Consider the following 13,503-nt stretch of genomic DNA (forward strand, 5'->3'; position numbering starts at 1 on the left):
CATGTGATAGGCAAGCACTCTTCCTTTGAGCCACAACCACTGCCCTGTTTTTAATTATTTTTAAATTTTATTTATTTAGTTATTTATTCCCATTTTATTGCTTGGGTGAATTCAGGGCCTTGCACATGCTAAGCATGTGCTCTAGCAGTGAGCTGCACCTCCAGGTCCCAACATCAGGTTCTTTTTGGGCTTGATCAGAGGTTGTTGCCTAGTTTCTGTGATGATGAGGTATAGCATCAAGGAATTTGAAATCACTGATGATCACAGAGCTGGGAAAATTGTGAATTCACAAGCAGGTTAAACAGTTGGGGAGTCCTCAGCTCCATTGATGTGCAACTCAAAGATCTAGAAAAACAGAATAATGTGTTCCCATCCTGTCAGGTTGGCTTCACTGTACTGAGAATTTCAGGGGAAACATGAAGAAGCAAAAGGAAAACATAAGAGGGGGAAACCCTGGACTCTTTCTAGGGATGCATTATATACCAAACCAAAACATTTCCTCTGGTTTTTTTGTTTTGTTTTGTTTTGTTTTTTTGATACTGGGATTGGACCTAGGGGCACTCAACCACTGAGCTTCATCTGCAGAACTTTTTAAAATTTTATTTAGAGATAGGGTCTCGCTAATTTGTTTAGGGCCTCGCTATTGCTGAGGCTGGCTTTGAACTCTTGGTCCTCCTGTGTCAGCCTTCTTAGCCTCCAGGATTACAGGCATGTGGGAGACCAGGCCCAGCTGGCCTAGAACTCTTGATCCTCCTGAGCCATTGGAATTACAGGCCTCTGTCACAGTGGCTGGCAAAACAAAGGTTTCAATGGACAAACTATTAAAAAAAAAACAAAACTGTTACCAAAAGCTCAGTCCTTGTCCCCATTGATGCCAATCAAATAACAAAGACACAGTTTGAGAAAAAGGAAAAAGAAGGTTGATTGTTTTACTAGCAAAGGAGAAACACAGGGGGCTGCTGTCCCAAAGGCTGTGCTTCTGCCCATCAGCAGGAACAGGAGGCTTTTACAGAGGGGATTCAGAGAAAATGAAATTAGGGAGGAGAGATCAGGAAGGAGGTGAGGGGTTAGGAAAGAGAAGATGAGAGAATTTCAATGAAAAGAAGATCAGGGGTGAGAACATCAGGAAGAAGTTTAGGGAAAAGAAGATGAGGGAGGAGAAGATCAGGGAGATGAAGACTGGGGAAAAGAAAAACAAATGAAGTTTCAAAGCCACAAGGGATATAGTCAAAGCACCAAGTGAACCCCTGTTACAAAACTATTCACGCCTTTTCCTTCTGGAGGGGTCAGTGTGTCCCACAGACAGCACACTGCAATTTGAAGACCTCTACTCTAAGGAGCCATCACCCCAATTGCAGCCTACCCCCTAGCCAGTTGGCTGTATTTGAGGTGCACCATAAACAGGCTGATCCTCTATTAAACCAGAGAGGTTGCCTCAATGTTTATAGAGGGACTGAGGGGAAGCCAGACCAGTTGGGGGTTATTTCAGTGATCAGAGGGAAGATGGGCTTGGATATGGTTGGTGCATAGGAGCTGGATGGAAGTGGATTTAGAAAATGGATGCACTCTGGGATTAAAGAAAACAGAAATCGTGAGTGGGCTGAGCATTAGGCACAGGGAGGTGCTTTTTTAAATTATTGTTTTTATTTTATTGGTACCGGAGATTGACCCAAGGGGCACTTTACCACTGAGCTCCATCCTGTGGCCCTTTTATTTATTTATTTTGAGACAGGGTCTCACTAAATCCCTAGGCTGGCCTAAAACACATCATCTTCCTGACTTGGCCTCCAGAGTCGCTGGGACTACAGGTGTGCGGCCACGGGAACAGGTGCCTTTGCCAAGACACCTGTCTGGAGTCAGGATAGGTGAGGTGGAGATGCTCAGTGGCAGGCTTAGGGAGAGACTCTAGGGAGGGGCCTTGGCTGGCATGGGATTTGGGGGAGGGCTGGGAATGCAGATCGATAGGGGTTGGACCTAAAAATTTGAAAATCCTCAGGAGGGGAGGAGCCAAGGAAGAGGTGAGCAATAAAACAGCCTTGGCCGAGACAGTCTCCCACCTTTGTTCCCTGCTCACCACTGTGCTAGCGATCTCCTCCCAGGTAAGCCTGGCCCAGGAGCAGGCCCCGCAGCAGTTGGGCCCTCTTGCTTCTTGCCTTGCTTCATTCCCTATGAGTTGTGGGGTGCTAGGAAACAGCTTTTGTTAAATCTCCTCCATTTCCAAAGTGGGGATAGTAAACTAGCAGGGCCTTGAGAAGAAAGTGAAGCATGTGAAGAGGTCTATACAGTTCCTATCTATAAAAAGTTGGTGCGGTGGGGGGTGAGAACTTAATAGTGTCTTTTTCAGGAGCAGTGTAATAGCTGGAGCTGGTTTTCCACCTTCTCCATTGCCCATGGGGGAACTTGAACTTTTCTTTTTTTGCACTGGGGATTGAACCTTTGGGCACCCGACTATTCCCAACCCAATTTTATATTTTGAGACAGGGTTTCCCTGAGCTGCTTAGCACCTCGCTATTGCTGAGGCTGGCTTTGAACTCTCTATCCTCCTGCCCCAGTCTTCTGTGCCTCTGGGATTACAGGCATGCACCAAGGGTTTGGGGACTGGACAGTGGCGGGCAGGTCTGCAGGGTGGGGGAGTCCGCGGTGGGGGAAGGGTATCTTACAGTGAATCAGGTGAAGTGACCCTTTACAATCTCAGGAGTTCTAGATTAGATCTTTAGTGCTGAGCATGGTGGTACACACTTGTAATCCCTGGGATTTGGAAGGCTGATGCAAGGGAATCAAAAGTTGAAGCCAGCCTCAAGCATTTAGTGAGATCCTGTCTCAAAAAATGAAAGGGTGGTGTGCGGTGGTGCATGCCTGTAATCCCAGCATCCGGGGAGGCTGAGAGAGGAGGCTCAGCAAACTTGAGGCACTAAGCAACTCAGTGAGACCCTGTCTATAAATTAAATACAAAGTAGTGCTGGGGATGTGTGGCTCAGTGTTCAAGTGCCCCTGAGTTTAATCCCTTGGTTTCCTCACCCTAAAAAAAGGTGGGCGGTGGGAGCTGAGGATGTGTGTCAATAATGGAGAACTCCAAGCTCCTTGCCAAAATAATATATAAAAGGAGTTTAGCTTGGGGCTGGGATTGTGGCTAAGAGGGAGAGCATGAGGCACTGGGCTTTGATCATCAGTACCACATAAATATATTCTGTCCACTTATAAAAACTCAGTCTAGATACCAAATTTATAACTATTAAATGTAAATTCCAGATCAATTAACGAAAATAAACATGATCAGTGATCATTTTCCCACCCAAGATCCTAGCTACTCTGAATTCTACCCACAGGCACTCTGGGTGGAGAGTCCCTAGAAAGCAAGGTAAAACAGGCTGAAGCAAAATTGCTTGTCAGGTCCCAATGATAGCCTTTAAAAGAGGTTAGCATTATAGACCTAAGTGACTGAAAAACTAAGCTTTATTTTATTTATTTTTTTAATATTTATTTTTTAGTTATCAGCAGACACAACATCGCCGTTTGTATGTGGTGCTGAGGATTGAACCCGGGCCGCACGCATGCCAGGCGAGCGCACTACCACTTGAGCCACATCCCCAGCCCCTAAGCTTTATTTTTAAGCTCATTTTCTTAGTACTATGCAATAAGAGGCAGTATGCTTAGGAAGAACACAGTCCATTTAGCAATTCACAGGCCTAGGGCCTTAGGGCTGGGTGGGTTGGTGAATTCTCCCTAGTCTTTTTTTTAGATGTTGATGAACCTTTATTTTCTTGTATGCAGTGCTCAGAATCAAACCCAATGCCCAAGGTCACACACCTGCTAGGCAAGATCTCTACCAGTGAGCCACAAGCCCCGCCCCTCCTGCTAGTTTTAGGAATGGGAAAAGGAAATGTTGACAATTTGCATTTCCTTGGCTTGTGGCCTCCCTCTTTTCATGTGTTTATCAGCTATTTGTTTGTCATTAAGGTAAAAGCCTTCAAAATAGGCCCCTCCTTTTTTTTTTTCCTGACAATTTAATGAAATTCCTTTAGGCTCTGGCCTCAGTAGTCACTCAGTTTGGTGGGCTATTACTTATGGGGTGCAGGTTAAGAGAATAAAGTAGAGTGCCAACTTCAGTTCTAGTTAATGAGTCTCCTTCCTTGGGTCAGGGGCCTTTGACATTTTTAAATGACTTCATATGTTTCTTATGATTTTCTCCTTTCTTGCTAGTTGGGGTTTTGTTCTGATTCTGAGGCCAGGTGGTTGAAAACCTTTTAGTCTCTACAGATCTCTTCTCCTTGCTGTGCACTCTTCCAAGTTTGGACATTTTGGTGCCTTTGTTCCAAGTCAGCAGTGGGAATGTGGGTAATTTCCAGTTTTTCTCTCATGGTACTTGTGGCTTTTGCAGGACACATTACCCTAAAAAGTGTGTGTTGGGTGACAGGGCCTCTGTGAGGTTAATTACCCTAAGATCTAACAATGCCTGGGGTCCTTTTAAATGCAGCAAGGGCGGGCTTTTGCCCCAGTACTGGCTGTAGGGGCTTTCAAATACAGGGATGTGGGTTTTTCTGTGTTATTTAGGGGAGTGAGTTTAGGGGATTGAACCCAGGGTCTTGGGCATGCTAGGCAAGTACTCTACCACTGAACCCTGGCTCCAGGAAACTTATTTTTTGGTACCAGAGATTGAACCCAAATCCAGAGGTGCTTAACCACTGAACCACATCCCTACCCCTTTGTATTTTTTACTCTGAGACAGCCTGGGTAAATTCTGAGGCTGGCTTTGAGTTCCTGAATCCCCAGAATGACAGCCAGGTGCCCTGCACCCAGCTCTAGGAAACTTTTGATTTGCATTCCCTGAATAATAAAATTGAGCATCATTTCATATTTATGCTCTGTGGCTTTTGTGTATATGTTTACAAAGAACATGACTGCAGTATGTATTTTTTCTGCCACTTTTTTTTTTTTTTTTTTTAAGCTTGGGATTGAACCCAGGTGCCTTTTACCACCAATCTACATCCCCAGCCATTTTTTTTTTCTTTTGAGAACAGGTCTCACTGAGTTGCTGAGGGTCTCACTGAGTTACTGAGGCTGGCCTTGAACCTTTAGCCCTCCTGCCTCAGCTTTAGCTGGGATTACAGACATGCCCCTCTGGCATAGTCATCTGTTTGTGTATAAATCTATGTATATATACACACAGATTTCATATTATTTATCTTAAATTTGGAGGGGAGCAGAAGTGTTTCAGTTTTTTTTTTTTTTTCAGATTTTGGAATAAATCGTGTGTCTATGTGTGTATAAAATGAGATACGAAATGTAATGATGTGAAGGTTTTCACTGGCTTCTGGTTGGTGCTCAATAACCTCTGCATTTTGGAGCATCTCAGATTTAGGATTTTGATTATGGAATACTCAAACTACATATGCAGAAAATAATGTGCAAGTTTTAGGTATATAATTGGTGTGTCAGATATTTTATAGAATTACATGATGTGTACAAACTGTCATTGGATTAAGTTTTGTCTTATCAGAGGTCATTGTTTTCTAGTCACAACACCCTCAGTATTCAAAACCTTGTTTCTGGGTTTGAGTACTGGGGATTGAAGCTAGGAGTGCTTAATCACTAAATTACTGAGGCTGGCCTTCAACTTGGGAGCCTGCTATACCCTGGTGACTCTGGGGTAGTAGGTGCATGCCACTAGGCCCTACAAGACATTCTTTTGTTGTTGTAGATGGACACAATGCTTTTTATTTTTATGTGGTGCTGAGGATGAACCCAGTGCCTCATAAGTGCTAGGTAAGCACTCTGTCATTGAGCTACATATTCCTAAACAATTATATTCTCCAGCTAGTGAAATTAATATTCCTTGATATCAGTTAATACTCTGTCCATCCAAAATCTCTGCTGGTTTATAATTTTTCTATTCTGAAGAATAAACAAATATTACAATGCATTTGGAACATTCTGCTAAGTCCACAAGTGTATGGCTGTCACCAGACACATGTAAAAACTGTTGTTCTTTTTCAACAGATTTTTTGATAAGTTTTTTAAGCCTGGGAGTTTATCAAAATGAAGACAATTTTTAAAAAGTAAGGGACACACACAAAAAATTGGTCTATTCCAATTAGTATCCAAATAAGGCACACACGTTGCATATAATGAGTTCTGTTATTGTGAGCTAGAGAAGGCCTCTCTCTTGCCTGGGTGTGAGTTTTCAAGTCCTGTACAAGGCTCTGTGTTGTGGGTTGTTGTGGCCGCTTCCTCATTTGTGCACCACTCCTGGTGCTGGGTTGTCCTTAGTTTACTTCATTAAGAAGGTGATTTGTTTTGCAACCAGTTTGTCTGTTTTAGGTTGTCCAACAACTCCACATTCCCTTTGTCCCCCAGCTCCTAGCAATCACTTGTGTGTCTATGAATTTGACTACTATGGGAGCCTAGCTCAAATGGACTATTTCTTAGTTTGGGCCTACTTTACTTAGCTTCTATTCAGGTTTCTCTATGTTGTATTCTGTGTCTGAATTTCCTTTAAGGCTGGGTGATGTTCCACAGCATGTATATGCTGATCCTTATCCACCTATTCACCCATGGTTAGGTATGTAGGTTATTTACCTCTGGCTGCTGTAAATAATGATGTTATGCTATGGACTAGGAGCCAGGAACAGTGGAGCCTACTTGTAATATCAGCAACTCAGGAGGCTCAGGCAGTAGGATTCCAAATTTGAGGCCAGCCTTACCAACTTAGGTTGTAAGAAATCTAATGAAACCCTTGTATCCACCTCCCATCCATTGCCCTGCAAAAAAATAAAATGAAATGAAAATTTAAAAGGGCTTGGGATGTAGCTCAGTGGTAGAGCACTCCTGGGTTCAATCTTCCCCCCCTCCCTGCAAAAAAAGATTATGGTCCAACAAACATGACTGTATAAATACCCATATAAGGCCCTGGTTTTCTTTGGGGCATATACACAGAAGTAGAATTGATGGCTCTTATGTAACTATATTTACTGGGACATGTTGATTATACATAGTAGTGCGATGCATCATTCCATATTTGTATATGCACAGAACATTGTGATTAATCTCATCCCCCAGTACCTTCCCTGTTCTCCCTTCCCCATGCTCTTGCTTGTTCTACTGATTTCCCTTCTTCTATTACTAATCAGTTTATGGTAATTATATAGGAAAGTGGGGTTTATTGTGACATATATGCACATGGCTATGGCATAATTTGGTCAGTTTTGCTCCCTGGTACTTACCCATGCCTCCCTCTTCTCCTCCTGATTCCCTTCCTCTATTGATGGTCTGCCTTCTATTTTAGTGAGATCTTTTAATTCTTCTTTCTTTCTCTCTCGCTTCCACCTGAGGGAAAACATACAGGCATGTGCACCATGCCCAATTTCCCTGGCCTTTTTGTTTTATTTTGAGGCAGGGTCTTGCTAAATTTCCCAGACTGGCCTCAGACTTGAGATCCTCTTGCCTCAGCCTCCCACATAGCTGGGATTATAGGGGTGTGTCATGGCACCCAACTATTTGTTTTGAGATGGCAGGTCTCTGTTGCCCAGGTTTGTCTGGAGCCTGTGGGCTCAAATATTCATCCCACCTCAGCCTCCCTAGCAGCTGGGGTCACAGGCACGAAGGGCTACATACCTAGTTAATTCCTACCACTTTTGATAATTAACTCTGTTCTCCATTCCATAAACCACTGAATCCCTGCAAGGCAGTGGATTGAACCAGGGCAGTGTGCATGCTAGGCAAGCACTCTACCAACTGAGCTATTTCCCCAGCCCAATGATATGATTTTAAAGCAGTTTGGGGATTGTAAGCAGTGGTGAACTGGACTGATAAGACTTGAGTACCCCACCAGGCCACAGAGAGGAAGAGGGTGGGATACATGTCTACTGTCAATGGAGCCAGCTGTTGTACTGTGCTTTTCCTCCCTTGTGTCTGTTAGCTCCTGATTGAGGAATGGAGTAACTTCTTGCTCAGGTCAGGCATTTGTACGATATGGTGTATACAATGGTTAAAACCAAAAAGGTGGGCTGGAGGTATAGCTCAGTGGTGGAGTGGTTGCCTAGCATATGTGAGGCACTGGGTTTGATTCTGAGCACCATATATAAATAAATAAAGTTCTATCCACAACTCTCTCTCTCTCTCTCTCTCTCTCTCTCTCTCTCTCTCTCTATATATATATATATATACACACACACAAACACACACACACACACACATATACACAACCTAACTGAGGCTCCTTAAGCAAAGATATGTCCTGCAGGAGGTAGGAAGAGGGGTGTGGTTTACTTCTGCATTGATATATTAATATTTGTACTCTGAAAAAAATAATATTCTTCATTGATGCTGGGGGTGAACCCAGGGACATTGAACCACTAAGCCATATCCCTATCCTTTTTTCTTTTTGACATTTATTTTTTAGTGGTAGGTGGACACAATACCTTTATTTTAACGAGGTGTTGAGGATGGAACTCAGTGCCTGAGGCATGCTAATCTAGTGCTCTACCTCTGAGCCACAGCCCCAACCCCCTATCCCTTTATAATGGCTATGATGTTATAAGCCTCTTGCCTCAGCTTCCTAAGTAGCTGAGATTTGAGGTTGACACCACCACATACAGTTTGTCAGTTGATTTTTGAGGAATGGTCCTAATGTTATCAATCTCTGTAATTAAAAAGACTTCTCTTCCTTGGTTTTGTGCAAGATTCCACTCAGGTTGGTATGGGACATTGTTAAAAATGTTTGTTTTAGTTAATTTGTTTGATGCTCGTTATGCAGAATGTAAACTGAAAAAATAATACTATGGGAAATCAACTAGTTCCATTATTTTTAGTTATCAGCTGTCAGGCTCATCTGTTTTTCCTCCTATGCTGGGGAATGAACCCAGGGCCTTGCATATGCTACACGTGTATGGTGCCACTGAGCTACATCCCCCACACTTTCTATATATGTATTTTTTTGGGACAGGATCTTGTGAAATTGCTCAGGCTGACCTTAAACTTGTGATCTTCAGGTTCCTGAGGAGCCTCAAGTTCCCCAGCTTTCTGAGTAACTGAAATTATAGTATATGCTACCACACCCAAAGTGTAAATGGGTTTTAATGATCATACACAAATTGTGAATACTGATTTTCCTCATTTTATTGTTCATATGCCCATCTCATTAGTCGTACTCTTCTAATTTTTATGGAGTACTCATACTTCATCTAATTCATATTACTGAGTTTCTCAGTGAAATTCATTGGTAAATAATTTTTCATTTTTTTATATTTCAGGTGAGAGTTTTTTGAGGATTCTAGATTCCTGGAGACTAGCCAGTGTGCAAGAACCAAAATTACTCTTCAAAAGGGAAAACAATACGATCTGGACAACATAGACATAATGTCGCCTGTACAGTCAAAAATGTCTAGACTTGCAAAGGAACAGGAAAAATCCACCTGTGTCAAAAGAAATCAGCTAAGAGGAACTGATGAGGAGCTACCTCGGATGTTAGATTTCAAGTACAAAGATCATTTATCAACAACTATTGTGGAGAAATTTAAGGTCTTGTTGCAAATGCAGAACGTGATGTTTTTTGAGATGAGGGAAACCCTGAGAAAAGAACTAAAGGAAATGCTGGCAAAAAGTAAGGTATCTGAAACAAAAGATACAGAGCACGATGGTAGCAGGGAAGAGTGGCAGGAAGCGAAAGATTTAGCTTCACAAAAAACAGAGTTTGTGGAACAAGAAGAAAAAAATTCTAAATTCACTGAGTATACTGAAAACTTAACGTTTAGAAAGGGGGAAATATATGAGCCAAGTTGTAAATGGGACAAAGCCAAGATGTCCACTAGCAATCAAGGGAAGGAATTTTCCCAGAATGAGCCCCAAAGTTACCAAGCCATTGGAGGGATGGCAGAAGCCTCAGAAATGAACGACACATGTAGAAATGGCAGTCACCACATACGACTGCCCGACAAAGAGAAGCCAAAGCATAGGGAGGGTGGAGCAGTAAAAGCAATGGAAGAAGAAAACCACCAGAGCCTCAGTAACAAAGAGAAGACCATCAAAGCATCAAGAGAAGAAGAAACTCAGATGGATGAAGGAGTCGTGCTCACCCTGGCTGCAGACCCTCTGGCATTAGCCACCTTGGAAGTCAGTAAGCAGTGGGGCGACATCTTCAACATTTTGAGAGAAAATGGCTTTGGACCTGAGTTTCAGTGTGAGGTCCAACTAGCATTTAAATGTGATGGTGAGATGAAGACGTTTTCAGACCTGCAAAGTTTACAACAATTTACCAGCCAAAACCCTGTCATAGGAGAATTACTGAACCCTGTTCTCCGACAGAAGGAAAAACCAAAACAAGGAGGAGGATGTGGGATCCCCAAAAAAGGGGTAAGCATATTAATATGTCAAGTTATGTGCAAAGCAGAAGTAGTAGTTGGTGCAGTTATTCTGGAGAAAATCAGTGTTGTGGGTTTTTTGTTTTGTTTTTGTGGTGCTGGGCAGTGAACCCAGGGCCTTGCACAGACGAGGTAAGCACTCTACCAACTGAGCTATATTCCACAGCACGGAAAATCAGTTTTTATGAGACAGTTCCATTAAAGAAAGCATGACATTAAAAATAATGACTTAGTCATTTTCTTTACAAATTTTATTTACATTTACTTATTTGTAGTGCTGAGAATTGAGCCCAGGAGTATTTTACCACCGAGTTACATCCCACAATTTTTTTTTTTTTTTAGAGAGAGAGGGATTTTTTTTTAATAATTTTTTTTTTTAGTTTTCAGTGGACACAACATCTTTATTTTTTTAAATTTTTATGTGGTGCTGGGGATCTAACTCAGCGCCTCACGCATGCCAGGTGAGCACAGTACTGCTTGAGCCACATCCCCAGCCCCCACCAATTTTTTTTGTTTTTTTAAGTTTTTAATTTTTTTTTTTATGTGGTGTGAGGCTCAAACCCAGTGCCTCACACTTGCTAGACAAGCACTCCACAACTGAGCCACATCCCCAGCCCTTTTATTTTTTAATATTTGTATTTTTTTAGTTTTAGGTGGAAATATTATTTTGTTTTTATGTGATGCTGAGGATTGTACCCAGTGCCCCATGCATGCTAGGTGAGTGCTCTTCCACTGAGCCCCAGCCCAAGCCCTCCCAGCCCTTTTTGTATTTTCTTTAGAGGCAGATTGATTCTCCATGAGTTGCTTAGGCCTCAGCTTTTGCTGATGCTGGCTTTGAACTCACATCCTCCTGTGTCAGTCTCCTGAGTTGCTATGACTATGGTTACAAGATCTTATTACAATAACAGACAAGTGATGAAAATAAATTGTCAATTAGTGTCCTTTATGTACAAATCATCAAGGGATAGGGATGTAGAAGGTCGAAGGTATACATAAAGACATCATGAAAATTTGTTGCCAGTACTACTAAAGAATTTATGAATGTTGGACTAATCATAGAGACACTTGCCTTGCTTGGGAACTAGGCCTTCACAAACATGTAATTACTACGAGGCCCTGGGTTTGATCCTCAGCACCAAAAAAAAAAAAAAAAGAAGAAGAAGAAGAAGAAGAAATATTGAAGCAGTTCTCCCAGTACTTGCTCATTTTCAAAGTGGTAGTCATAGTAAATTTAGAGAGTGAAGTGAAAATTTTAATTCTGTAAGAGACATACATTTTACAAAACTTTTCTTTTGACTTTCAGGGTAAAGCTCTAGTAAATTCAAAACATGAACCTGGAGGAACAGCAAATGATGGCTTGCATTCCTTATTCATCAAAGAGGTAAAAGTCACTACACCAGAAGTGAAGAACTTAGAGACTCGAGAGGAAGAGTTTTCTGAGAGGAAGGATAAAGGAATCCCTACCTTTGAGGTGACAGGAGAAGACTCAGAGAGTGAAGAGGACAACACCTCTTATGTGAGGGCAGAAGAGGAAGAAGGGGCCTGTGCCATGGATGAGGAGGAATGGTGGGAGGAGGAGGAGGAGTGGTGGGAGGAGGAGGAGGAGTTGTGGGAGGAGGAGGAGGAGGGCGAAGATGACTCAATATTATGTGAGAAAGGGGACTCAACCTGTCGCCTTGTTCCTGCAACAAGTGTGATGGGAAAGATGGGAGCTGATGAAGAGATTATGGTGTTCTGTAAGGTACTGAATTCTGAGAATGAGGAGAAAGAGGAAGTAGGAGGGTTTTTTATGGGCAAGACTCTTCAAACACAAACATCCAAAGAGGCAGACCTAATCCAGGAAACAGAAACAAACTATAGAACAACTGTGATCGGTGTCCTCAGAGAGATGGGAGAAGAGATTGGAAAAATGAAAAAATGCCTTCCAGATATCTTGGAAACTGAGAATACAATAGATGATCTGAGGAGTAGAATAGACATCCTTGAAGAAAGACTTTGCAATCTAGATGATGAGATGAAAAAATTGTCTAAGAATACCATACAGATGGCCAAGCAGATAATTAATAAAGAAACTCTAAGGGAGAGGGAGGATCGATTCAGAAGTGCCAACATCCGTTTGATTGGAATCCCAGAAAAAGAGAGTGAAAAGAATGAAGCAGAGGACATAGTACAGGAAATAATTGAAGAAAATTTTCCAGAGCTTTGCAATTCTAGTCTTGGGATAGTGAGTGCTCACCGAATCCCCAGCATGATTGACAAAAACAGACTCACTCCTAGGCACATCTTAGTGAAGTTTTTGAATTGTAGTGATAAAGAGAAAATCCTAAAGGCTTCTAGAGAGAAAAAAGAAATCACCTACAGAGGCACAAGAATCCGACTGACAGCCGACTTATCACTGGGCACCCTGGATGCAAGAAGTCAATGGAGCAATATCATAAAAGTGCTTCAGGAGAAAGGCTTTCACCCTAGAATCCTGTATCCAGCCAAATTGGCATTTGATTTCCAGGGTCAAACAAAGGTATTTTTTGATATGGAAGAATTTAGGAAGTTTATTTCTTGTGTACCAACTTTGAAAGAATTATTGGAGAAAACAACGTAGGTGGCTGCAACTTACACTCTCCTCACCCCAACAGATACAGAAAATCGACGAATACAACATGTCCAGAAGAGTGGGAGCTAACTGTTTATTTGGGGTTGAGGGGAAAGGAGTGGTATTACCCAGATGTTGGGAAGGTTAAAGGGCATACTTTAAAAATTTAATGGTAGTCATTGTATTTTGCCTAGGGTGAGGATTCTGTATTACTGAGCGGGGGAGGAAGGAATCTGTCCATGGAACAGATGGGGAAAGTAATAGAAATGTATAGGAGAAAGGTGGCAGGGTGTATTAGAAAGAAAAATTGCAAATGCTGAATGTATGGGGAAGAATATTTCATAATTTTATCATTCTGTAGTGAATCTGCTTTTTCCATTTGAATATACTCAATTTGCTATTAAAAGTTTTACCTTTTCCAATGTACTTTGGCCTTACTGTATGTAGTTGAATAGTTTTTGAATTTTACTGCTTAACTCCATACAGATCAACTCTCTTCCCTGTGTTTTCAATAGTTGTGCTTTTGTTGTTTGCATTACTAGTGTTTGAAGCCAGGAT

General features: G+C 42.0%; 2 protein-coding genes across 2 annotated transcripts in view; both read left to right on the forward strand.

Annotated features, from left to right (window-relative positions):
• Patj (PATJ crumbs cell polarity complex component) overlaps positions 1-9,933 on the forward strand; it is a 387,785-nt gene extending 377,852 nt beyond the window's left edge. Inside the window, exon 44 of the mRNA XM_071617905.1 lies at positions 9,249-9,933. Coding sequence (XP_071474006.1) covers positions 9,249-9,252 — 4 coding nt within the window. The 3' untranslated portion in view covers positions 9,253-9,933. The remainder of the gene's footprint in view (positions 1-9,248) is intronic.
• Positions 9,355-13,266, forward strand: L1td1 (LINE1 type transposase domain containing 1). The gene is made up of 2 exons (XM_071618604.1): positions 9,355-10,347; positions 11,659-13,266. The coding sequence occupies exons 1-2, from the start codon at positions 9,355-9,357 to the stop codon at positions 12,952-12,954; spliced, it is 2,289 nt and encodes a 762-aa protein (XP_071474705.1). The 3' UTR covers positions 12,955-13,266.
• The last annotated feature ends 237 nt before the right edge of the window (positions 13,267-13,503 follow it).

This window comes from Marmota flaviventris, chromosome 10, assembly GCF_047511675.1.
Source record: "Marmota flaviventris isolate mMarFla1 chromosome 10, mMarFla1.hap1, whole genome shotgun sequence".
Classification (NCBI taxonomy): Eukaryota; Metazoa; Chordata; class Mammalia; order Rodentia; family Sciuridae; genus Marmota; species Marmota flaviventris.

What these genes read in the sequence shown, in the direction of transcription:
- L1td1 (XM_071618604.1), top strand. Translation starts at nt 9,355, where the DNA reads ATGTCGCCTGTACAGTCAAAAATGTCTAGACTTGCAAAGGAACAGGAA. An exon ending in GTGGGATCCCCAAAAAAGGG is followed by an intron (nt 10,348 to 11,658) that starts GTAAGCATATTA and finishes TTTGACTTTCAG; the next exon opens with GGTAAAGCTCTAGTAAATTC.